The sequence below is a fragment of the Balaenoptera physalus genome (assembly GCF_965194825.1).
Source record: "Balaenoptera physalus genome assembly, chromosome: 2".
Taxonomy (NCBI): Eukaryota; Metazoa; Chordata; class Mammalia; order Artiodactyla; family Balaenopteridae; genus Balaenoptera; species Balaenoptera physalus.
Genome location: NC_138883.1, coordinates 42141097 through 42166100, shown reverse-complemented (window position 1 = coordinate 42166100; position 25004 = coordinate 42141097). Strand labels below are relative to the sequence as shown.

Here is a 25004-nt window from a genome sequence, read left to right as displayed (position 1 = left end):
ACCATTCAGATCACAAGTGGTTTGATTCATTATAAATTGACCGATGGAACAGAATTTACAAGAGTACCAAAGCCTTTCTAAGTAAAGAATGAGACACTTCATTTGCACATTCTGTGGACAAATGACACCTCTAATGTAAAATGGACTATGAGATGTTTTGTCTTAATTTTCTATCATGTTTTATTGATTGGCAATGGCAAAATCTTGTGAAATATCTTTAATATGAAACAGAACAGCGTTTATAAAATCTTTTATTCTGTGGCTGATAAAATCCTAGGCTAAGATTATTCAAACATACTTTTCTATCAGTAGTTAATGTTTAAAAATATAGGGCTTCTGTGGTGGTGCAGTGGTTAAGAATCTGCTTGCCAATGCAGGAGACACGGGTTCAAGCCCTGCTCCGGGAAGATCCCACATGCTGTGGAGCAACTAAGCCCGTGCGCCACAACTACTGAGCCTGCGCTCTAGAGCCCGCGAGCCACAACTACTGAGCCCGAGTGCTACAACTACTGAAGCCCGCGCGCCTAGAGCCCGTACGCCTAGAGCCCGTGCTCTGCAACAAGAGAAGCCACCCAATGAGAAGCCCGTGCACGTCAACAAAGAGTAGCCCCCACTCGCTGCAACTAGAGAAAAGCCCACGTGCAGCAACAAAGACCCAATGCAGCCTAAGTAAATAAATAAATAAATAAATTTATTTTTTTAAAAAATATATATAGGGGGCTTCCCTGGTGGCGCAGTGGTTGAGAGACTGCCTGCCAATGCAGGGGACACGGGTTCGAGCCCTGGTCTGGGAAGATCCCACATGCCGCGGAGCAAGTAGGCCCGTGAGCCACAACTACTGAGCCTGCGCGTCTGGAGCCTGTGCTCCGCAACAGGAGAGGCCGCGACAGTGAGAGGCCCGCGCACCGCGATGAAGAGTGGCCCCCGCTTGCCGCAACTAGAGAGAGCCCTCGCACAGAAACGAAGACCCAACACAGCCAAAAATAAATAAATAAAAATTAAAAAAAAATATATATATATATATAAAAGACTGCTCTGTCATTTTCTGATTCAGCCATTCCCTGTTAATTCTTCTTATAAAGTTTTGGGTGGACTATATGATTGATGGACTCACATTTTGTAACTTTCTTTATGTAGGTTTTATTTTTTAAAGGGGCTGGTCCTAAGTGGGTAAAGCTTTGACAGTTTGTAAGATATAACATCATTAATTCTCAACTGTTATTTGGTTTGTGTTTACTGAGAATGTATTATTTATCTTGTTTTGTTCTTTTGAAGAAACAGTTTTAATACCTAGGCTTAAAAGTGACAAAGTATATGTCCATATTATAGCAATAATGCTATAATTTATTTAGTACAATCATCTAGTTGAGAGGCGTGAACTTTTTTGAAGTGAGAATTTTTAAAAGTAATATCAGACAGAAAGCCTTTAAATTATCAGTTGTCCCAAGGAGAACTAATACAAGTAGTTAAGTCAAAGTTTCAAACCGTATATTATGGCTCACATTGTAGAAAACTCTCCAGCGGGGAAATGCGGATTCTTTAGCCTGCTATCGACTGTGTCATTTTGGCCCACAGTTTCTTGGGTTTCAATTTCCTCACATGTAAAATGTGAGGTTTGGATTAGCTCACCAGTTCTGTGACAGTTTTGTCTCTAGTGGCTTTTAAAGGGGTGTAACATTCACTGTCTGAGTTGACCCTAAGAGCTCTGCGTCAGAAGTCAGGATGACTCCTTTTTAGATCTGGCAAAATTACTGGAACGAGTAATTTGCCTAGTAATAAGTTTAGTGTAATGACAGAATTGGAGTTATAACTCAGGTCTCCACTACCATCACATCCTAGATGATTATCTGACACAGCCCTGGACATCAGATACACATGTCCCTTCCCCTTCCCCACAGTCATGGCAGACAGTGTTTATCTAATGCTTATCTAATGTGACATTTCTTTCCTACCCAGCCTGGACATGGCTTCAGAATCCATCTCAAAGCAACATTCTAGTAGCCACAGCTAACAGACAAGGAATTCTAACTAGTTTGACATTGTGGGTAGTAGAGTCATTAAAATATAAAAGGCCACTCTAAGTTTTTTTTAAGGAAGTTTACTTATATTGTTTAATTCAAGTGGAATATTGTTGCCTTCTTTTTAGCAGTGGTTCCCAACGTGATGGTTCCTTTTTAATTAAAAAAAAATTATAGATTCCGTATTATAATGACCGTGAATTCAGTAACACTTTCAATGAATTTCAGTTTTATTAATCACAGTATATAAATTCATTTGGAGAAGTGGGCATACATACATATGAAACATTTACATGCTTATGAATGAAAGACTTGTAATACTTCCAGCCCCCTCCCCCCTCCCCCACCCCATCCCCAATCCCCAGCCACCAAGAGTCAGGTATTAGAAATCATTATTCTGTATTACTTTGTCTTTTTTTTCTTGGTTTTAGTTTAAGTAGGATCGAATTTTTGTTTTAAGGGACCTCATCAGTGGTTTCCATTCTGTGTGCTGTGGAGTCCCAATTCCAGGAGGTGCCTCAAGGGGAACCCCCCCTTGTTCCACAGCCCTTCCAGCTTTAACCAGCCTGTTTACTTCAAACTCTTCTATATTCTGCGGTTCTCCATGAGCTTTCATTTAGATAAAGGGTTTCACAGATTTTTAAAGTTGAAAACCACCGATAATCCTACCTGCCCATTTTTTACACAGTGTTTCGAGGTTACCCTATTAGTTAACACTGGAGCCAAGATAAGGACCACTATTGTGCAACTTGCAGGCCACTCTTCATCCCCTTACCCGAGCTGCTATTCATAGGACAGTGGAGGATGTAAGCTGAAACCACCACCAGCTCTGAGTGCAACAGATACTTATATGGAAAGAAAAATTGTTCACATTGTAATACCAGGGAACTCAAATCTATTTCCACCCTTGAATAAAAGGTTATATGGTGTACATATTTGTAAATATTTGTCTTGTTTGGGTGTGGGCTTCTTTTACTGTTTGGGATGGGTGGAGGGATGGTGAGGCTTTTTTTTTTTTAACTTAATTTTATTTTAAAACAGTAACGAGTGATGCTTTGGGCAGAAGACAGTTTCCTTTCTCTTCTTCCTGTGCTGTGCGGTGCCTTCTCCCCACTCTGTGTTTGTGGCATGCTTTACCTTGTCCTGATTTTAACCATGTCTAAGCAGAATCTCTGGTCTCTTTCCTAGGTTTTGCTGTCTATCAGAGGACAACCTCGGGGCTCATTTCTCTGCATTGGTCACCTATTATCATTATTAAATCAACATGCTGTCAAGATATCAGCCAAATATGATACTTAACATGCCTGGTCTGGGCTACCTTTTTCTTTTTTTTTTTGCCTGGGATGTTAGTCTGAAGCTGAATGTCCCTCTAAAGCTCAGTATGATTTTAGGACTTGCTTACTTGCTTACCTCAGCTTACCTTACACATTTGAGGCTGTAGGTGATCCAGAATAGCTGGAATAAGTGTCTGGTGACAGTTTGCAGAGGGTGCTGTGTTGATCCCAGCACCATGCCTGGGTGTGGGGTGTTAAGTGTTTCTGTTCAGATTCTTCTGGGTTGGCTGCTCCCACAGACCCTTGACAGACTGCTTGCTTCCTTGCCTTCCTTGGGAAGGTCATCTCCTGAGCAGAGGTGCTTTTCTGGTAACTGTGGCAAAGTCAGCCATTTCACTTCAGTCAACAGTTTCAACCTGCTCCTTTCCCATATGTTTTAACAGGCCTGATGCTGAGAAACTGAAGTGACTTTCTCTGGACCAGTTCACTTTTTACTTAAAGTGGAAGTGTCCAGAATTAGGAAATAAAAGGAAGAAAGAAAAAAAACTGTCAGAGAGTCTTACGTTGGAAAACTGAAACTATCTGTTGTCTTCTTTTTTTTTTTAATTTTGGTTTCTGCTCTGATTTTTTTTAATTAATTGATTAATTAATTTTTGGCTGCATTGGGTCTTCATTGCTGCACGTGGGCTTTTCTCTAGTTGCGGTGCGCGGGCTTCTCATTGTGGCGGCTTCTCTTGTTGCAGAGCACGGGCTCTAGGCACATGGGCTTCAGTAGTTGTGGCATGCGGGCTCAGTAGTTGTGGCTTGCGGGCTGTAGAGTGCAGGCTCAGTAGTCGTGGCGCACGGGCTTAGTTGCTCCGTGGCATGTGGGATCTTCCCTGACCAGGGCTTGAACCCGTGTCTCCTGCATTGGCAGGCGGATTCTTAACCACTGCACCACCAGGGAAGCCCTATCTGTTGTCTTTAACAGGAGATATTTCCCTCTCATCCGTCAGCCCTTTAACAAGTCTGTTTTCTTTCAGAATAAGTTAGGATGGCTTACTGCAAGTTCATTGCCCACCTAAGGGAAGACTGTATGAGAGCTTTAGTTATCATAGCTCATCACCAATGCACTAGAGGCTCACCAGATTCCCTTGTGGGGGGTCGGGGAGAGCGTGGTGAGTAACATGATGAGTTTGAAGGGCCCTCAAAGTATATACAAAGTTAATGTGCTTTGGTGGAAATGGTTCATTAATCGTAACTTCATTTTCTTCTCAACGCAAATTGGGATCTCGGAGGTGTTAAAATGTCCACCGTTCATATCTGTGTCGCTGGAATTATTGATTAGTTTGCTGTAATCACATCTAGAGTGACTGCTGTTTCAGGTAAAAAGAGTAGGAATGTAACCTGAAGGATTATTATCCAGAAACTGTTTCTTAAAGGCATCCCTAGAAATCTGAGTAAATCTGTAGTCTAGCTAACTGTAATGTGTCAATATCAATTTCCTGGGTTTGATAATGTATCATAGTTATGTAAGATATTACCAATGGGGGAAGCAGGGGACTTTCCTCTCCTTCTTCTCTTCTTTTTTGTTTCCAATTTCTTATGCATCTAAGGTTATGACAAGATTGAAAAGTTAAAAGAAAAATACCCTGAGAAGAATTACCATTCCAGGTGAGACACTTCACTTCAGATCTGTTATCTTTCATTCCTTCCTTCTTCCCTCCCTTCCTCCCTCCCTCCTTCCTTCCTTCCCTCCTTCCCTTCCTCCCTCCTTCTTTCCTCAGCTTTACTGGGATATATTTCACATATATAAATCACCTATTTTAGAGTACAGTTAATTGGTTTTTTTCACAGTTCATTGTTTATCCACAGAGTTGTGTAACCATCACCACAATCTAATCCTAGAACATTTTCAACTCTCCAGAAAGGAGCTCCATAGGCATTAGCAGTCATCTGTGTACCTTTCCTTCCCCCACCCCCATCTTCATCCCAGGCAACCATTAATCTGCTTTCTGTCTGTATGGATTGGCCTCTTCTGGACACTTAATATAAATGGGGTCATAAAATATGTGGTCTTGTGTGACTGGCTTCTTTCATTTAGTATAATGTTTTCAAGACTTCATCCATGTCATAGCATATATCAGGACTTAATTCTTTTTTATTGCCAAATAATATTCCATTTTATGGATACACCACATTTATATATTCATGGACATTTAGGCTATTTCCATTCTGTGGTTATTATGAACAATGCTTCTGTCAGCATTAATGTATAAGTTTTTGTGTGAACATACGTTTTCAGTTCTCTTGGGTAAATACCTAAATATGAAATTGCTAGGTCATACAGAGACTCTATGCTTAACATTTTGAGGAACTGCCAAACAGTTTTCCAAAGGGGCTGTACCATTTTATATTCCTACCAGCAGTGAATGAAGCTTCCAGTTTTCCACAGCTCAGGTGTTTCTTAAACACTTTGTTTTTGTTGTGTTTACTAAATGTTTCCTCTTGTCTTGATGGGTGTAAGAGTAGGGAACTGAATGGTAACTTTGGAGGAAATGAAACAAATGAAAATGAAATAAATTATTTTCAGATAGGCTGAATGTAGTTCTGGAAGCCTTTCAGCCCCTAGCCTATAAACCTTCCTGTTTGACTGGATATGACATTACCAGGAATTTTACTGTCCTGCTTTTATTCTCCCTGAAGAGAGAAAAGAAATATGTCTTTTCCTCAGCTAGACATGGAAAGTTCAAACAAACATAAAGGACCCCTGAGTTATTAACAATTCCATGGGAACATGTACTTGGTCTATGCCCAGACTAGTTTCTCTAAAATCATTCTCTTGGTGCTTCCTCTGTGATGTTCTCCACCGGAGTGTAACACAAGGGCTGAATCAAGGTTTGTTGAGTTGGTATTTGGAAAAGAAGTGATGACTGGATGCTGGTCAGCTGGCTCGGGCTGTTGGCAGGCCTACCCTGGACCGGGATTTCTGCAGGCTGCAGCGTCTCAGTTGTTACAGGCCTGCACCACGCAGTGGTGTTTGCATTTGCCCTGTCCGAGCTAAGGGTAACAAGGCCTTTCATAATCCACCAGGGCAGTGAGCAGGCAAGTCCAGAGATCTTGAAAATGGCCCAGGACACCAGCCAAAGACAAGATCCCAGCTCCTTTGCCCTGTCTGGCCGACTTCAGGAGTAGGCAGGGAAGGGAACAACAAGAAATGTCGTTTCTTAGTTCTGGTATGTAGATCTGAGCACTCCCACTATCTTGGTTACTTTTGGTCATATATTGACAGTAAGCAATCAGATTATTTTGCCTGCTGAAACCACACTGTAACAAAGACTCGCCTCTTATGACCACCTTTCTCAGGTTCCCCCTATTTTTTTTTTTTTCCAGAAAAGGATATATTTTTTTAATTCAAGTAACTGCAAAGCTAGAAGCTAGAGGGGGGACCCAGGCTGGGACAAATAATGGCTCCCCCCCTCCCCTGCCGTTTATCTTCTTGCAGAGCAGAACTTTATGCAAGGGTAGATTCCCTACAGATTTTCATTAACACACTCATTGTGTGCCTCTGTCACTCTCCTTTTGGGTGGGGCTCACTACACACAGGTAGTGTCTAGAAGGTGAGTGTTTGTCCCTAGGGCCTCTCCAGGCCTGTTTTAGCTGGCAATCTCCTCCTTGAGCACTCTCGAGCCATACCTCCTTTGACTTCCCAGAGTCCCTCCCTGAAATGCCTTGCCCAGATCAGGAGAGGACCCCATGTTCCTTTCTCCTTTCCATTAAAAACTGTCCATCTCAGCACATTCTTCCAACATCCTGTATTACCTCTGTCAAATCAATATCTTGCTTCCATTAAAATGATGTTGGGGGTATGAATGTATATGTGTAAGTGTGGGTATGTGGTTTTTGGACAGCTGTCTATTTATTACACCCATGCAAATGTCTACCCATTTCATTAAGCCTATATGTCATAGATTAGGCAAAAAAAATTTTTTAAGTACATCCATTTCAGGGGTCAATTTCACATCTCCATGAAGCATTAGAATACTTTAATGTTAGAGTAACAGTTGATGTATTTTCTGTTGGCTAGCCCATTGTGTAATTTCTGTAGTAATTAATGTATCTGGCTTAATGACTTCAATTGGAGCTATAAAAAAATTGAGTTTATATACAATACATATATATTCTTTTGACTTGTTTTTGGCCCAGCCAATGCTTTGACTGGATTCAGAGTTTATAATGCCTTCCCAAACTCCCCCAGATAGGAGTTTCCAGCAGTTAAAATTTTTTTAAAACAAATCTTTGATATACATTAGTTCGTCTGACATTGTGTTTGACTTGGTCTTGGGAGAAAGAGAAGTGTCTAAAAAAAGGCTGCCTCTCCTGCAGGTAGGGGGAGGAAAACTGGCTCTTCCTAATCTGTATATGTGCCTTTTTTGTTACTGACCACAGTGGACCCAGAGAGGCAGCCTGTGTGACATGCCAGGCCTCAGGACCAGCTCCCTGTGAATGTGTTTGACCGATTTCTAAGGCAGTAGGGATTGATCAACCATCAGTCACCATAGCACTTCATACAGCTACCTTCATCTTCAGTAGTGCGAGTGGATTTATCTGCATTACAGCTTACCCACAGAACATCGTCCTTTTATCTCTTTGTGACATTTGCACCTTTGATGGGCTTCTGACTGTATCAGCGTGGCTTATAACTTTAGTTATGAGTGGAAGTCTGAGATCCGATTCTTCTAAATAAACATGTCCTGTGCTGTCCAGAAAAGTAGTGATCAGCTGTATGTGGCTATTGATAAGCAGGTGTGAAACATAACGAAAGAACAAAGAACGAGTGATCCTTCACGAAGGAGAAAATGTAAAGCCACTTCTTGAAGTGCTGTAAGAAGAACTGAAAGTGTTCTTGCTTGTCCTAGAAGACAGCAGAGAACAAGGACCAGGACTCTCCCACAGCATGCCAGCGGTCTCCCCAGGGGCTTAATGCCACGAACTGTCTTAAGTGCTATGGAGTAAGTTTTTCCAGCCTGCAGAAAAGATCATTTGAAAGAAAAAACAACCGAAAACAAAACAAAACAAAACACCAAACTCCCACAGCCTCACCTACAAAGTTTCTGAAGATAGGCTGGTGATAGGGGTGTGCTAGTGTAGTGTGTTAAGTTCCTCTTCAGCATTACACACTTGGCCTAAGTTTGGAGAGGAATTTAGTTGTAATTTTGATGTACGCACCATTGCTACCAAATGCCAACATTAAAAAGAACACAGTTACAGTAGCCACATTTCAGACCCTTGGTAGCCACATGTGGCTAGTGACTGCTCTGTTGGACATTGCAGAGATAGAACATATCCATTGTCACAGAAGGTTGGCTGTTGGCTTCTTTTTAGTCCACAGTAAGTTTGTATGCAGACTATTATACAATACTCTTTCCTCCAAGAGTAAAACTCAGACTAAAGTCTAGGAAATTGGAATTTCTGCTTGCCAGAACGGGATCTTAGATCTACCTGAGACTTAGTGCCAATGTCTTTGATATGTTTGTGAACATATAAACATATAAGGTTTGGTTTGACCATGAACTCGGCTGGAATGCATTCTGATTCATCCTGTCCTTACTTACTCTAGCTTCTTGTTCTCAGCATCCTGCCTTTCTAGTATCCCTTTGGTGCCCACTCCTTTGCCTCAGGGACTGTGGTACTGCATTTAGCCATGCCTTTATTCATTCTTAACTATGGTCTAACATCTTGCTCCAAATGTGTACACTTACCTTGTCTGGGTGTTAGCCATAGATTGTGTTTGGACCCAAGAGTGGTTCCTGCTGTGGATTTTCCAGAATGGCATCCATTGTCAATCACTGAACCACAAGGAAAAGTATTGTCTTCACTTAATTTCTTGATTTTAAGCATTTGACCAAAGTTTCAAGGCCTCTCCTCCTGAGATTTTGTTTTACCAGAAGCTTCTGGCAGGAGGTAGAATGATCTGAGGAAGAGATTAATGGAGGTGTCTGTCTCCTTTAAATGTTATGGAACGTAACTAAATTCTAAGCTCTTGAAAGGCAAAAGCAATATATTTTACTTTATCACCTATATTTAACCTGAAGTACTTAACCTGTAGAACTTAAACTGTAATTGGCTGATTGATTAACTCTAGAGAAGACGTGCTCAATGTGGTTTTCTGTTTGCTTTAATTTTTGTTAACATTTAAAGGTGCTAAAATGGAATATTCTCTATTGAAAATAAGCTTGCCTAGTTTTGAACAATGAACTAGTTTATTACATGGTTTCCTCTTGAACCACACTCATTATTGCTTCCAACAATACTTACTATGAATCTGTTAGTGATAATTAATAGCTCTCTTGATGAAGCCAAAAAATGAATGTGGTTAGTGAGGCAACACTGATGAAACAATGTTTTTTCCTCTAACACAGAATAGGACTTGGGCTTCGTTCTTTGCCTTTGCTTCCTCCCTGCACCTTATTCCACAAATTTGTATAGCCCCATTTATTCCATTAGGCAGTGAGGACGCCTGGAACTAAATAGAATATGGCTCTAGGATTCTGGATGCAGTAGAATGCTGGGTGTGTTGGGCAGATATCTTGATCTGAGCCTATCCTTGGGTCAGCTTTGCCACTACTAGCTCTGAGTCTGGGGAGTTTTGCTCTAATTTCCCTTTTGATAAAATGAGTATTATGATGCCTGGCTTCCCTGTCTACTTAGAGGGGGCTTGTGAAGATCAAAGGAGAAAGAGTACATGGAATCATTTTGCACAGTACTATAAAATGTAAGATCTTGCTACTAAAAGAGTAATACATTACTCATGTGTATCTGTGCATTGATATTTATACTCATTGAACCCTCTTATTTATGTGTCAAGAAACTCAAGCCTTATGACGTTGGGGCAACTAAGAACAACTGCAAGGAATCTAATGGAATATATGCGCAAAATATATTTTTGTTGCCTGAGGATGATTCTTTTTTTTTTTTGCATTTGAAAGGTCAACTTGGTACCTCTTATTATTTTCAAGTAGTTTGAGAATGGAGTGCAGGACATTTTCCTGTGGAATCCATTTGGTGGTGGACTGTTCCCTGGAACATTCAACTAAGTAGAGGGGGATTGAACTGATGTCTACTTTCTTGTGTGCTGTTCTCTGGGCTGACTTGGTTTGTACCTCTGTAAGATCATAGAGAAGGCACCAAGTAGCACCAAAGTGGCTATTTCTCTGTTCTTTTCCTTTTAGTTGATGCGTCAGAATTATTTTGATTGCAAGCAAAAGAAATTAAGCTTAAGCCAAAAAAAAAAAAAATTTGCCAGAAGAATATGGGGTAGCCCTAATGAAAGCTGGAAAGCACAGGCGGCTCTGGAGATTTAGAATTCCAGGGAGAAAGTCTACTTGGCCTATTTTAGGTCTTTGCTCAGCATTGGCACATTTTTGGCAGGATTGGAGGGGTGGGGACGAGACACCAAGAGTGTAAGGAGCAAGGGTGGGTCATTCCCTATAAAATCGGTATGCTAGACAGGCAAAAATAACAGTAGATTTCAGCAAGTTCTCAGTTCTCTGAAATTAGGGGGCAACTTAACATGCTCTCTCCATGTATCTGCCAGCCTGGGTTAAACCTCCCTTACCCTTTTATTAACAAGAGAAGTAGAAGTTGAGAAAGATTAAAGAGGGAAGGATCTTCACTGCTGGGCACCACAGTGCACACCCAGAGCTATGGAATGGGTGGTCCTTAACTCTCCAAAGGCAGGCACTCTTATATAGTGCAGTGGGATCCTTTGGAACTCCATTATTTTCTTTTTCTTTTTTGCTTTACCATTGTAGTTATATAATTTTAAACAGTGGGGAGAAAAGAAGTAAGGCTGTTACCTCAACTGAGGGCAGCACGGAGCATAGAACCTGGTTCTAGTAGATACCCTTTAAATATTTTTTGAAGAAGTGCTGGAATTACAACATATTTTGGCCTTTCTTACCATATTCTTGTTCTTCTTCTTTCTTTTTTTAATCTTAAGGGACAGAAAACACCCTACCAGTGATACTGAAATCTTTTAAATTTGTGGCATGATAGGAAAATGTAATTACAGTGTCGACATTCTGTCATCCTCTATTCATCATTCTTTATGGAAAAAAAATAATTACAGTGGTTCTCACTGACACAATTCCAAGGAGCTAATGGTTTCCCATGACATAAGTTGGATATTAAGATATTTTACCTAGAGATAATATTAGCCTCTCATAGAATTTAGAAATGACATTCTTGCCCAGCATCATTCTTTGTCCCCCTCCCCTTCCCCCCACTTAGAAGAGAAAACTAAAGGAAGGAGAAATTGCATTTTTACTATTGGTTGAAAGTGGTTTAGAGCATCACTTGATTTGATGATATCTGGAAATTCACTTAAACTGTTTTGTCTTCCCACACATTTTGAACGGATGCTAAAAGGGAAATAACTCTGTAGAAGCAGAAGGGTTATTTTTAGATTGCACTCCTATATTTGGGCTTCATTACTCAAATTTTTTTCCCCAGGGCCGGGGTCATATTTATGTGTACTGTGCTTGATGGCTTTTCCTTATTCTTCACTTTGCCCAGAACCACCTGGAAGCCAGCACGCACTGTACACGTCAGTCTGTAATCTGAATAAGCCGTGTGTCTTCCTTGCCTACCTCTTCCTTCCACCCTTCCCCCAAGTGTTGCAGATCAAAAGGTTACTTGTTTCAGATTTACCTCTGGTTTCAAGTAATTTATTTCTCCAGTGACCCTCCCTTGGTAGAACAAATGCTCTCCATTTTTTTTCCCCCTGAGTTCTCAAACACCTTAATTTTCAATTGATTTTTTTTAAGTTATATGATATTTAGAAAATGTTAGAGAAGTAGTCTAATGAATTCCTTTTTTATGAGGATTTGACTGAATATTTGTAGCTCTGATTAGCCAGCAAGTATTGAAACTAAGAAGCTTAGTTTAGTGGGCTGATTTGGAAAATGTCCTCTGTGGGTGTTTCCTCTGTGTGTGTCATTTTGCACAACGTTACACATCAGCAGTGGAAGGTATTGATTTAGCATGTTTGCCAAAGACACTCCTGGTTTTCACTGAGCAGGGGATGCTTTTTGTAGTTTGGTTTCCATTACATTTGGAGGAGCTCTTCCTGACACCAGTGTATCATTTAGCGTTTGTTTTTTTTTCATTGAGTATGATTTAGAAATTCACTTCACATGGTTCTTAAAGAGAGAGAAAACCAAGATTTAAAATTTACAAATAAGATTAAAAGGAAGACCCAGATTTACTTGTAATTTATCCTGGCCCTTTGTATATTCATTCTGCTCTCAATTTTGAAGTAAATACAGTTGAAATATTTCTCCATTCATTTACTGTGTAACAGGTGGTCAACAGTGTAGTCCTAAGTTCTAACAACTTGGTAAAAGTAAATAGGTTGTATAAAACCTGCTTGATATACTTCTTAGTTGAAATTCAAAGGAAGGAGGCTTCCCCCACCCTGTGGGTCGGCTTCTGTTCTTAGCAAGCTCTCAGAGGCTCTTCGGGGAAGCCATGGCTCTGGATAGTGTTTCCATCCTGATGGGTGGCCAGGGCTATTTTCCTGCCTATAGATAGTTCACTGGGTTGCAATGAATGCCAAATAAGTTTCTCCCCACAAAACCTGTTTTAAGAGTAGAATGTTTGAAATAATGGAACAGTGATAGCACTGTCAACTTACCGGTGTAAACCTTAGTTGATTTTAAATTCAAGGCCTGTCATTAGCTCTCTTTCCCTTACAAATGGAATTTCAGCTGTGATGCAGACGAAGCAAACCACATGACAAGTCCATTGTTTCTCTATGAAACAGTGGGTATCTGGGTGAGCCTTTTGCCGTTTCCTTACAAATAGGTCCCCACAGGTGGCCGTAGTGGAACTTGACTCACGGAGCCCTCGACAACTGGAAGTGTGACTAGGGTAGCACAGAGACTGGTGTAACGGGAAGCAGACATTGCAGCTGAGCAAGCAGGGCAATGGCGATGGTGGTGATGGTGGTGATGGTGGTGGTGTGGTGGACAGGGACACTCAGAGGCGTTTTCTTACAAACAGGGGTCCCCTTACCCAGGGAGGCAGTACTGTTCCACAGGACACCATCGGGCCTCTTCCTGGGCCTGGGTCTCTTTCTATCCAAACAAATTAAACACTTAAAAAACAAAAAAGATATTAATTAAATTGCCTATTTGAATTTAAGAAACACTGTTCCATGGCACGTGGGACTCCATCATCCTGTCGTCAGAATTAAAAGCTTTCTCTGTTGAACAACTGTATACGTGCCGTCAGCATGTCTTTTGCTGCTTACAGTGATGTAGAGGTTAAGACGGATTAAATTCAAATGTTTCAGCAGGTGGGTAATATAACTCAGCATGGGAAGGAAAGCAGTTATTCATTTTGCATATTAAACACACAAGAATATTCATTTCTACTCGTCTCCCATTTTTCTTCAGACATGTGGCACACTGTCGTCTGTTTTCCCACTTTTGATAGAAATGCAAGTGCAGGAATTATTTTACCATCCTCCCAATTAAGTGCAAGTGATAATGATGAAAAATGGCAACTGACTCCTGGCCTTGGTGTTGGAGAAAGAGTAGGGAGTGGTGGGACCTTGGCAAACTTGTGCATCAAATTGCTGCTGCTTGGGAATGAAAGTCCTATGTTAATAGAATGCCCAACTATTTGACAATTAATAAAACCACAGTTTTTAAAATAAATTTATTTAATTTATTTGATTTTTGGCTGCATTGGGTCCTCGTTGCTGGGCGCGAGCTTTTCTCTGGTTGTGGTGAGCGGGGGCTACTCTTCGTTGTGGTGCGCAGGCTTCTCATTGCGGTGGCTTCTCTTGTTGCAGAGCACGGGCTCTAGGCGTGCAGGCTTCAGTAGTTGTGGCTCTCGGGCTCTAGAGCGCAGGCTCAGTAGTTGTGGCGCACGGGCTTAGTTGCTCCGCAGCATGTGGGATCTTCCCTGACCAGGGCTCGAACCCGTGTCCCCTGCATTGGCAGGCGGATTCTTAACACCTGCACCACCAGGGAAGCCCCAAACTACATTTAAAAACATTATTTTTTAAGGAGGCTGTTTGGTCTAATGATTAAGAGTTTGGCTCTGGAGCCAGATAGCCAGGGTTCAAATCTCAGCTGTGCCATTTATTAGCTGTGTGACCTTGGACAGTTATACTTAATCCTTGAGCCCCAGATCCTCACTGAAAAACAATGCCAATAATAAAAACCTTGTTATAGGCTTATGGTTAGAACTTGATGAGAAAGTCCATTAGAAGAACTCAGTGCCTGACCTGTATATGGTAGTTAAGTGCTTAAGAAACACCAGCAGCTACTATATTATTAGTCAACACTGAGTGGGTCTACGAAAGTGTTTAAATGAACCACCAATATGCAACTTGTGTTTAAGAGCACAGACTTTGGAGCCAGCCAGCTTTGAATCTAGGTGCTACCATGTACTAGCTGAGTATCTTCGGGCAACTTATGTGACCCTTCTGAGCCTTTGTTTTTAATCAGTTGTAAGTGTGGCACAGTAGTACCAACTTCCGGGCTTAATGAGGGTTCATTGAGGTAAGGCATGTGAAGTGATTGGCGCGTTTGATAAAGATACTATTTATTGAGCACTTGGTAAAGTCTCCACCAGCCTGAGGGTTAGTATTGTTTTATCCCCACTTTACAGGGAAGGAAACTGACTGCAAGTTAATTCCTTTGGGAAGTTGTGCACTGGCTTTTCTCCAGCAGTGCTTCTGGAAGGTTCACGCTCCTGCATACTTTTTCCCATTGTTCTTCCATAGCCTGTTCAGCCGTGCTCATGAACATCCATACCTGTCAGCTCACAGCGTTCAGCACGAGGAAAGCTTGTTCTGCAGATCTGCGCATTGTCACGTCTTAGGAAAGCCAGTTGGATGTCATATCGCTAGAATATTCCATAGCTACTCATTCTTCATAAATTTACATTGTTCGCTCAGAGTCATGGTTTTATCAGAGCACCTCTGACTCGGCCTTTCTTCTGAATGCTCTTGATTTCTTTTATGCTTGGATCTAAAAGGAGAAAGTTGTCTTTTCAGATTCGGAAATTGTCTGAAAAATTGGAGGGAAAAGGGCATTGACAAAGGAGACTGATTTGGTAGCTGTTCACCAACATATTGAAGCTCTCTACCCTTGAAACAGCCCTCCATTTAGTTTGGAGATGGTAGACCAAGCCATATGGTACATCTTTACAGGCTTTCGAGGAATACTGCATTTTGTCCAAACCAGCTAACTGCTTTGAAAGATTTCTGTTGGGACATGTGCACAGCTGGTATGCAGAGGTGACGAGGAAGCAGAACTCACTTCTTCCAATGAATAGCCTGGTAGACTTAGGAAAATAGGCTTAATTATGCTTAATAGTGGGAAATTCCCTTCCTTAAAAAAAAAAAGTCCCATTTGAAATGACATAAAATGGTCTTTACAAGGAGGAAGGCAGTCAGTTTTTTTGCAGGGAGTGGGTAATCATTTCCTTAGCAGAAACTCTCTAACAAAGTGTTCTTTCTTGAGCTTCTAGGCATTTGAAGCTTCAGGTAACTTTCAGCAGATCGAAAGAAAGAAGTTGCGGCAAAATGGAATTGCCAAAGCAATGCTTTCACTATGATTAGTTTTCTATCTAGTCGTGATTTTCAGTAGCTAAGGACCTGAAGATGGAAACTTCTTCGAATCATGACTCTGCTCATTACTCATCACACATGGTTTGGTCCCTGCCGAGCCCTCTATCCTCGCCTTGCACCTCTTCCTCTTGTCCGCCGTGCTGCAGGCACATCAGCCACCTTTTTGTTTGTCAAGCGGCTTCGCGTTTCCTCCCCTCCAGCCCTTGCTGTTCTCCCTGCCTGGGACAGTCTTTCTTTAGATTTTTGCATGGCTGGCTTCTTCTCATCATTCAAATATCAGTTCCAAAGGCATATTCTCAGCTGTCATCTTCATGACTTTGCATCTTCTAAGGAATCACTGCCTCTTCAGAATCCTTGGCCACTCTCTCTAAATGTCCTGTTTTATCTATCCGAAATTAGAGTACTTATGTTTGTCTCCTCTCACTAGAATATGATCTCCATGAAGATGAGGGCCACATCTTTCTGGTTCATTGATGGGTCTCCAGCACCTAGAACAGTCTCCAAAGGTGCTCAGTATATGCTTGTTAAATGAATGAATTTATTTTTAATATAAGTGTTTTTGAAAACCTCCCCCAAATTCTTTTGTTTCATGTGATTAGTATATACCAGAGGTCAGCAAACTTTTTCTGTAAGGTGTTAGTAAATGTTCTAGGTTTGGGGGCCCAAAATACCTCCCTGGCAACTACTCAGGAAGCAACCATAGCCAGTCTGTAGACATGGGTGTCGCTGTGATCCAATAAAACTTTACAAAAACTGTTGGGGAGGGGAGGGGTGCCGCATTTGACCTCTGGGTCCATCCCTCATGTAGGGTCCATCAGTTTTAACCTACACATTCTGGAATGTATGTGAAAGAGTGTGGGATTTGAAGAATAGCTGTCTTAATCAGAGGCTCAGTTCAGCTGGTTTACAACTAGGAAAGTGTGAACATCTATTCCTGTTACGTTAGAAGGGAACGTGTAGTGAAAATTATCTGTGGCATGATAGGAACATTCCAAAAGAGAGATATCCCGTATGTATGTGGTGGAATACACATTAGAGAGTGTTGTGACAGAAAAGTTAACTACTGATCTAGCATTGCGGTGGAAATACCAGGAGAAATATTTATAAGAATTAGAAGTTGAAAAAGTTTATTTTGACCACCTCTGTCTCACCTAAGCCAATATAGGATTTAGTTGAGGCTAATGCAGCAAATTTAGGAAATGGATTGATCGGAAATTAAGGAGCACTTGATGTACTTTTCTTCTGAAGGAGGAATAAACTCAAGGATACCTAAATGCCATCAAGCATCCTTTAGAAAACTTGAATCTATAAAACGTTTTGTACCAGGATTGACACAGGCCCTGTTGTCTCTAATAAGACACTACCACATGGCTGAGCGCTCCTAGAAGCTGAGGAGGCTCTTAGTCCCTGGACTTTCTCCCTCCTTCCCACACTGCTCCCCAAGGCAGGAACCAGCTGGTCAGTGGGAAGTGTCTCTGAACTGGCTCATTCAGTTATTTGAAGGATCACAGATTCACAGGTGATATGCCACATAATTTGCCTGTGGAGCTGGTTTCTAGTTTTCTTTGACTGAAAGTGTTTAAAAGAATGCAATCAAAGTTGACTCATTCTACTGAGTAGAGTGTACAAATCTTGATAAAATTTCAAACAATGTTTAAAACAGCATCATTATAAACCAGAAGCATTCATACAGGTTTTTTGTTTTTTTTTAGTTTGTTTTTAATTTTGGTAAAAAACTCAGTCATACAGGATTTTGAGATTCATTTGCTAGGTCAGGCTGTCTGGTAATCAAGAATCTATTTAGAATCACTCCTTGAGTCTTACTTAATTGCTGTGTCTTAAATTAGTGTGTGGCCTTGAGGAAGTTTTTTAATCTCCCAAAGCCTCAGTATCTATAAAATGAAGATGATCTCTCAAGCCTCTTCTATAATCTGGGGTGATTTTTAGTTGAGCACATATGCTAGCTCCAGTTTTGCTGGAACTGGGGAAATTAGTGAAGCCCATATATCCCTTTGAAGCTATTAGCATGCTTTTAGATGATACATTCACAACTTGCTTCTCCTTTAAAATGAAATGGTCTGTTTGGAATGACTTGTGAGGATATAATTGACAATTTTGCAGAGTAGGATATTTGTTCTTTACGTTGTGATCTTTCCATCCGTGGACACGAAGGCTATTTAGAGAGAAGTATTGGAAGTACAAATAATTCATATTCTTAACATAATGGCTCAGGTCCTAGTAAGGTGTGTCTTGGTTGTCTTTTTATCAGTTTTGTCTGTCTGTTTTATGAGATGCCTTTATGACCTTGTGACTGAGAGAAAGCTCAGAGGGGTCCAGCAGGACCCCTGTCCTCAGCTAGATGGCTGTGACAGACCCATATGGAAGCCAGAGTTTCTCAGGATGTCTCTCTACAGGGAGCAGGCAGCTGGTGTTTGTAGCCCCTTCCTTCTGTTCTGCTAAGATGTAGCAGTTTTCTGAAGGCCCATTCATATTCCATCTGTTTCAAACATTTCTGAGGTCATCCTAATGTGGAAGTGCAGTTTATGTCCTCTGAATCCCTGTAGTACTTAATACCTCTTTTGTGGCACTTATATCTAGTGCTGTGTGTTTTGCTGTGTTCATCAGTCTCTGTTAGACTGTAAGTTCCTGAATGACTGGAACCAAGTGTGATTTCTCTCACTGTCTCCCACCCTATCGAGACAGTCATGGGTATAGTTTTTCCTTCCCCTGTGTTCTCATCGCACATCTGCAGGGCAGCCTCTCCCTTTTATCTACTTGACTTCTAAAAGGCACGGAGGATGGCGTGTTCAATTTTGTATTCCTAATCCTTCACGTATAACCCCTGACAAATAGCTGCTTAATGGAAGAGGGAGTAAAGCTGCAGTTGACCCAATAAAACACTGGAATATCTACATTTGTATGATTTTTGCTGATCTAGACACCTCCTGGAAGTATAATGTCTTAGCCTCTAAAACATCGAATGTGTTGATGACACATAGTAATCATCTATTTCACACATGATTTATATGCTGTTTCTTCCATCAGAGCCTTTTAGTGAAAGAGCCTCAGGCTACTTTATGAGATGATTCTAGGATGGGCAGGATGGCAGTGCAGAATACTGGGAAAAGGAGGCCTGAATTCAAGTCCCTGCTTTGCTGCTTCGGAGTATTTTGACCTTGTGGCGGTCACGTTAGTGCTCAAAGAAGTTTCTCATCTGTGAAGTAGAAATAAAGACAGTATCTGATTGCCTGTGCCTCTCTCTTCCTCTCTCAGGAAAAATTTGTTGGGAAAATCAAATGATACAGCGCATACACAAGTACTTAGAAAACCATAAATTAATTTACGAAGAGACTATACTCTTACATATTGTAAAGGAGGGTTACACCCTATGGTTTTAACACTTAGATTTTTTGTGATTCTATGAAATAAGTAATCCAACCTATAATTAGGACAGTTGGCTATAGGGTCCTCAAGTTCTACCTGTTACACCCAAGTCCTGCAAAAAGGATGGTAATACCCAATTAGTTAAACACAGTTTCCTTATTGCCTTGCTAGTTCTTTTTCTAGGTAGAAAAAGAGAGAGAGATAACTACTGAATTTTATGCCCAGTGCAGAACACTAAATTTTACTCACCACCTCTTGCCTTTTCCAGTTTCTCCAGTCTCTTTCTCATCGCCCCCAACGGGTTTGATACCTTTCCCTGTGGCACTTTCTTTTGCAGGCTCAATGGTAGACTTTTCAGATTCTTGACACTTTTCTTAAATTTTGCCTCGTTGTATGCTTTTTTTCCCTCCCTGCCCTTGTTATATTCCTTCTCTGCCACACAGCTTCTCTCTCAAACTCTACTGCTGGGAACAGAGTTAAGAGATGAATGCCTAAAATCTTGGATTGTGGCCTGTCTTTCAGAAAGAGAAAGACTGGTGGTGATTTCTGAATGCTCCCTGTCTAGCAATGATGATGACTTTTACATTCTAGTAACTCTGTCTTTTTAGCACTGTATATACCAAAACTTCTGTTACTTCCCAGCTTCAAGGAGCAAGTCCCCCATAGGCTTATTTAAGATTCCTGGAAAGTCAGCCTTGCAAAATTTGTTTCCAAAATAGGAATCCTTTGAGAAAAGAGGTGTTACATTAGTCATACTGATTTGTGAGCAGCAAAATCTTTAGAGCCTTGTCTAAAATGAGACATCTGTGTTTGGATTTGTGGCTTGATTGTTAGGTTGACTATTAGGTTGATTCTTGGAAAATAATAATAGTAGCTTGAAAGAGTTTGTCGTTTGAGGGGGTGTGGTATGTAGAAAGAGAATGGGCTTTGACGTGAGACAGGCAGGGTTTAAACCCTGGCTGACATCTCCTAGTTCTATGGATGCTGTGCGTATCTTTCTTTATTATAAAACTGTGATACCTGCTTCCCAACATGACTATAAAAATGAGCTGAAATGATGCACATTGATGTCCCACATGATCTCTGACACTTGGGAGGCACTCAGTAAGTGGCTGTTTCCATCTCATTTAGTCAAGTGGAGCATGAATCAGTGTTCTTTGCATTGTTTAGGGACAGAAATCCCAGTTAAAATGGCCTAAGGGGGGGAAAAAAAACCCTTCATTGAATCATGCAATGGGAAGTTCAAAGGATATTTGAGTTGAAGCTCAGCTGGATCTAGTAGTTAAATGATGTCATGAAAGCCTCCCTGTCTCCCTAGCCCCCTTGTCCCATCTCTCATTTCTGCTTTTGTCTATGCTGGCTTCATTCTTGGGCAGTTTCCAACACATGGTGGAAAAAGCAGCTATTGTAAATTCCAGGGGTAAATGGTCCTTATATCTCGTGATTCCAGGAAAAAGAGAGCAACCCTCTCATCTGCAGCATCCATCCACGTAAAAACCTCTGGTCTTCTTTGTGTTATGTGCCCATCCTAGATCAGTCACTCAGTCCAGGGGGTGGAGTGCCTTGATTGGCCAAGACAGTGCCACGTGCCCACCTCTACAGATAGAGAGGCAGGACCACTTGGTTGATTACTCCATTAGAATCATATGAGAAGGAGATGAAGAAGTTCCCAAAGATGTGCGAGGAAGACAGATAGGTTAGAGACATGCCCATTAGGGGTAGTGATCGAGTAGATGTCCCAAAGACAGGCACAATGTACTCAAATTTTACTCTGTACCTGTGTGTGCATGCACGTGCATGTGCTTTAAGGACTCCTTCAGTGTGTTTTGGTTGTGTGTTACTTTAAACTAGAGTTCTTGGGCTGAGGCCCATGTGGTGAGCTACAGGGGATCTGGTTCCTGCCTGAAATCATGTACAGCATTTTGTGTATATGAACAAAGAAAATATTTTACTGTTGCACATGTTCTCTCCAATAAAGTTAATAGGGGTGTTTTACTTTAAAGACTCTGCAAAATCTCTGGCTTGTCCTCTGCAAAATGTTGGGAAAACTTTAGGGAAGGTCCTTTCACAACTATTTTTGGAAGATCAGCCATAGATTCATTCTCTTAGGGTTCTGCCATTTCCTATTGCTTCCAGTGGAACCTTTATCTTGTATGACATTTACCAAAAATGACGACATTGATTTCTGAGACTTTGCTAAAATTATCTGTGCTTTGTAAGGTTTAGAACCAGTTAATTTTGTGAGAGCTTTTATGTTTGTAGTTGATAGCTTACCAATTGTTGTGCATGCTGGTATAAACAGTGGGTAGAAGAAGTTAGCTGTTTACGGATTTCTTCTTGTTTCTCAGGCATAAGGAACTTCTACAGTGTACTACCATGTTTCTTCTCAGTTATAGAATCATAGACAGGAGAGAGACTTCTCTGTTTTATTGGAACCAATTCAAAAATTGGAACCAGAAGGAAGAGTTCCCTACTTCCTCTAATTATATTCTTTAGCTTCTCAAAGATCAAAACAACAGCTTACCCAGCAATGGGTGGAAACAGTGGGGCTATTGCACTTCTTCCCATTTTTAGAGGGATAAATCAGGTAGTCCTAGTTCTTGATTTGGGTTCTTTATGTGCAGCGTTTATATTAATCCTAGATCTAGAGCTTATTTCTTCCGGCTTTCTTAAATCATAAACTTCCCTTCCTCAAAATTAATTGTTTTCTATATGGGGATTTGACACTCTGAGGATTAAATTGCTCAAAAGACAGGAAAAATATGCGTCTAAAATGGATCCTCTGGTTCACTTCATCGGATGTTAGAACTGGAAGTGATCTTAAAGATTCTCATCCTGCCTCTTAAAGGATGAACTAAGGCTCCAACAGGCTAAATAACCAGGGTCACAGAGCAACTTAAGGGGCAGAGCTGGGATTAAGTCTAGGTCTCCCCTCAGACTAGTATCTTTCTTCCCCCCCAGGTATCCTCACAGTTTTCTCAGTCAAAATTGTAACAAATTATCTCCAGAGCATTGTTTTCCTTATGACACAGCTCAAATATGAACTTGGAGGGCAAGAACCAAATTGGTCCTTTTTATCATCATATGCCTGGTAGTAACATTAATTAGTAGTAGCAGTAGTAGTATAATAATAGTAATAATAATGATACTAAAAAATACATCTATAAGAGCTTACTATGGCCAGACATTATTCTTTGTACTTTACATATATTTACTTATTTAATCCGAACATCAACCCTGCGGGCTGGCTACTATTATTATTTTTATTTTTCAGATGAGCAAACTGAGGCCCAGACATATAGGGCTTAGAAACATGCATAGAAAGCACTCAGTAAATACTTGCTGAATCCTCAAAATTTCCATAGCACTTTCGTAGTCATTATATAATGTGATGACAGTTCAAGGGAGAGTATCATTCTGAGGGAATAGTAGCCCGGACAGCGTAAGGAGCCTGACTGAGGTTAGGGGGATAGTTAGTAGTAGACTTGGGAAATGCTTTGATCCTGACCTTCTGACCCTGTTGTTGTCATCGGTGGATTTCTACAAAAGCACATCCTACAGGTCAGTGGCTCGGGAAACTCTGAGGTAGCGTCTGGTTTTCTTTTTACCCCAAGGTTGGCCATTTCCAGCATTCTGCATTGCTCTGTGTGGATCCACATTTCTATCTGGCATCAATTTCTTTCTGCCTGAAGGACTTCCTTTGAAGAGCGTTGGCCTTTGTTCTGGCACACAGTTAAGTTCCTTGGGATCACTGAGATCCTTTTGAGGTTGCTTTTAAGCTTTTTCCAGAGCAGCCTGAGTCTAGGACCGACCCTTTTGGAGACTCTTCCTGATATTTTATGTAGTCTGATCTCTTTCTCATCAGGCTGGTGGGAATGCAAATCATTCCCGGCCCTGTGTGGATCCTAGGTCCATGTGCAAAGCAGTACTCAGCTGAAGATTTGAGGGGACCCCTCTGCAGATTTCCAGAACACTGGCTGCCTCAGCCTCCCTGAACTTTATCTCTGACTCTGCATCTCAGCAAGACCCCTGAACTTGGCTTGGGTTTCCTCTTCTCGCACTACTGCCTGGAGTAAGGTGGGGAGACAGTAGGGCTCACCTCACCTGGAGTTTCCTTCTCTCAGTTGCATGTATTTTGTCCATTTTTGTAGTTATCTGTAGTGCAATTCCCATAGCAGTTAATCCTTCATGGACAGCAGTGGGAGTCCAGTGTCTTGTTTGAAGTTCCGAATGTTAGCCTCTCAGGGGTAACTCTACATCCCCTGTTTCTCAAGAACACACACGTCACCCTCTCCTTCCTTTTCCTTCCTCTCCTGGGTCCTCCATATTCCAGGGAACATGGAAGTTACTAGTAAAAACGAATTGCTATTTGAAGCAAGCAAGATATTTGTTCTTGCCTCTCGAAGATGGGCTGACAAATTGACCACTCCCTCCACTCACTCACCATCTGTCTTCTCTGAGCCAGAGCCTGGAATGTTGCAATGGCTTGAGCAGCCAGGGCTCAGGTGTGCCTGTGAACTAGCTCTGCAAGGGCAAGGTGCACATCTGCTTTGTTCATGCTTGTATCCCAACACAGAACAGGGGAGTGGGCACACTCTAGGTCCATGAATCAATGAATAAAAATGTATAAATGATCACACACGCAGAATTGTGAATTTGGGATTGGTGTGTACCTGTGTGGGGAGGGGTGGTTCTGACTACCTGTGAATTGTCTATGTGGAAAAACCAGTTTGACGTGTGTGTGTGTGTGTGTCTGTGTGTGTGTGTAGGTTGATTATCTGTGGGCATCTCTGTGCTGGTGGCTTTTCCAGTATGAGCAAGTATGGTTGTTAACCAGCATGTTTTTCCACAAAGGAGCTGCCTGTTACCTTACACTTGCCACTACCCAGTGAGGTGGGACGGTGGGGGGTGGGGGGAGTAACCACGGAGGAGCCAGTAGCCAGCTTAGCAAGAACGCTGACCACGGCTCTGGTTACCGCTGATGAATAGGAGGGAGATCTAACAAAAACAGACTGTCTTGGTTGATTACTTTCATGGAATGGAGAGTGATACCTGTAAGGTAAACGTGATTTTAGGAGGAAAAAAAAGAGACGTAGGGTGCAGGGGAAAGGTGATGGTATGTATGTAGCAATCATGAATAAGTAAGGGTTAAGCATTTTTCTGTCATGTCTTCAAGTGGATTGAATGATCCCTTGAAATGCAAAGCCTAACTTTCTGGACTACTTTGAGATCTCTTTTAATGTCATACTGCCTCTTGTTTTGGCATTAATTTTCTCATCCTTCTTTAAAAAGTAGTTACCAATATTTGCCTTCATCTTTTAGGGATCAGCTGTTATGCTTCCATGGGTGCCCTTTTGTAATTTATTCTTTCCATTACTGTATTCGCTTGCTTATTTAAGGTTGGTTAGAAGCCATGAATGTAACAGGATACACTGTACTGCTCTTTCAATAGCTTTAGAACTGGGCTTTAGGAGGTAGGGTTTTGGATTACTAAGCAAATTCTTCCCTTTTGGATCAAATTTGCCAATAAATACCTAACAAAAAATTCCTTAATTAGACACTTCTAGTTTCTTATGTAATGTTCCTGGACCTGCCTTCTGGAGAGTATATGTTCTAAAGATAAAGGTAGCAATATTTACTTCTGTAGCAAAAAATGTAGTGGGTTTAAGAAGATTCTGAATTGTACAATTTTGGTGAAAG

At 41.3% G+C, this 25004-nt stretch overlaps 1 protein-coding gene across 1 annotated transcript in view; it reads left to right on the top strand.

Moving 5' to 3' along the window:
* The first annotated feature begins 16478 nt into the window (after positions 1 to 16478).
* Positions 16479 to 25004, top strand: part of DAAM1 (dishevelled associated activator of morphogenesis 1) — a 141638-nt gene continuing 133112 nt past the window's right edge. The window contains exon 1 of the mRNA XM_082450344.1: positions 16479 to 24363. Within this exon, the coding sequence (XP_082306470.1) occupies positions 24343 to 24363 (21 nt within the window). The 5' untranslated portion in view covers positions 16479 to 24342. The remainder of the gene's footprint in view (positions 24364 to 25004) is intronic.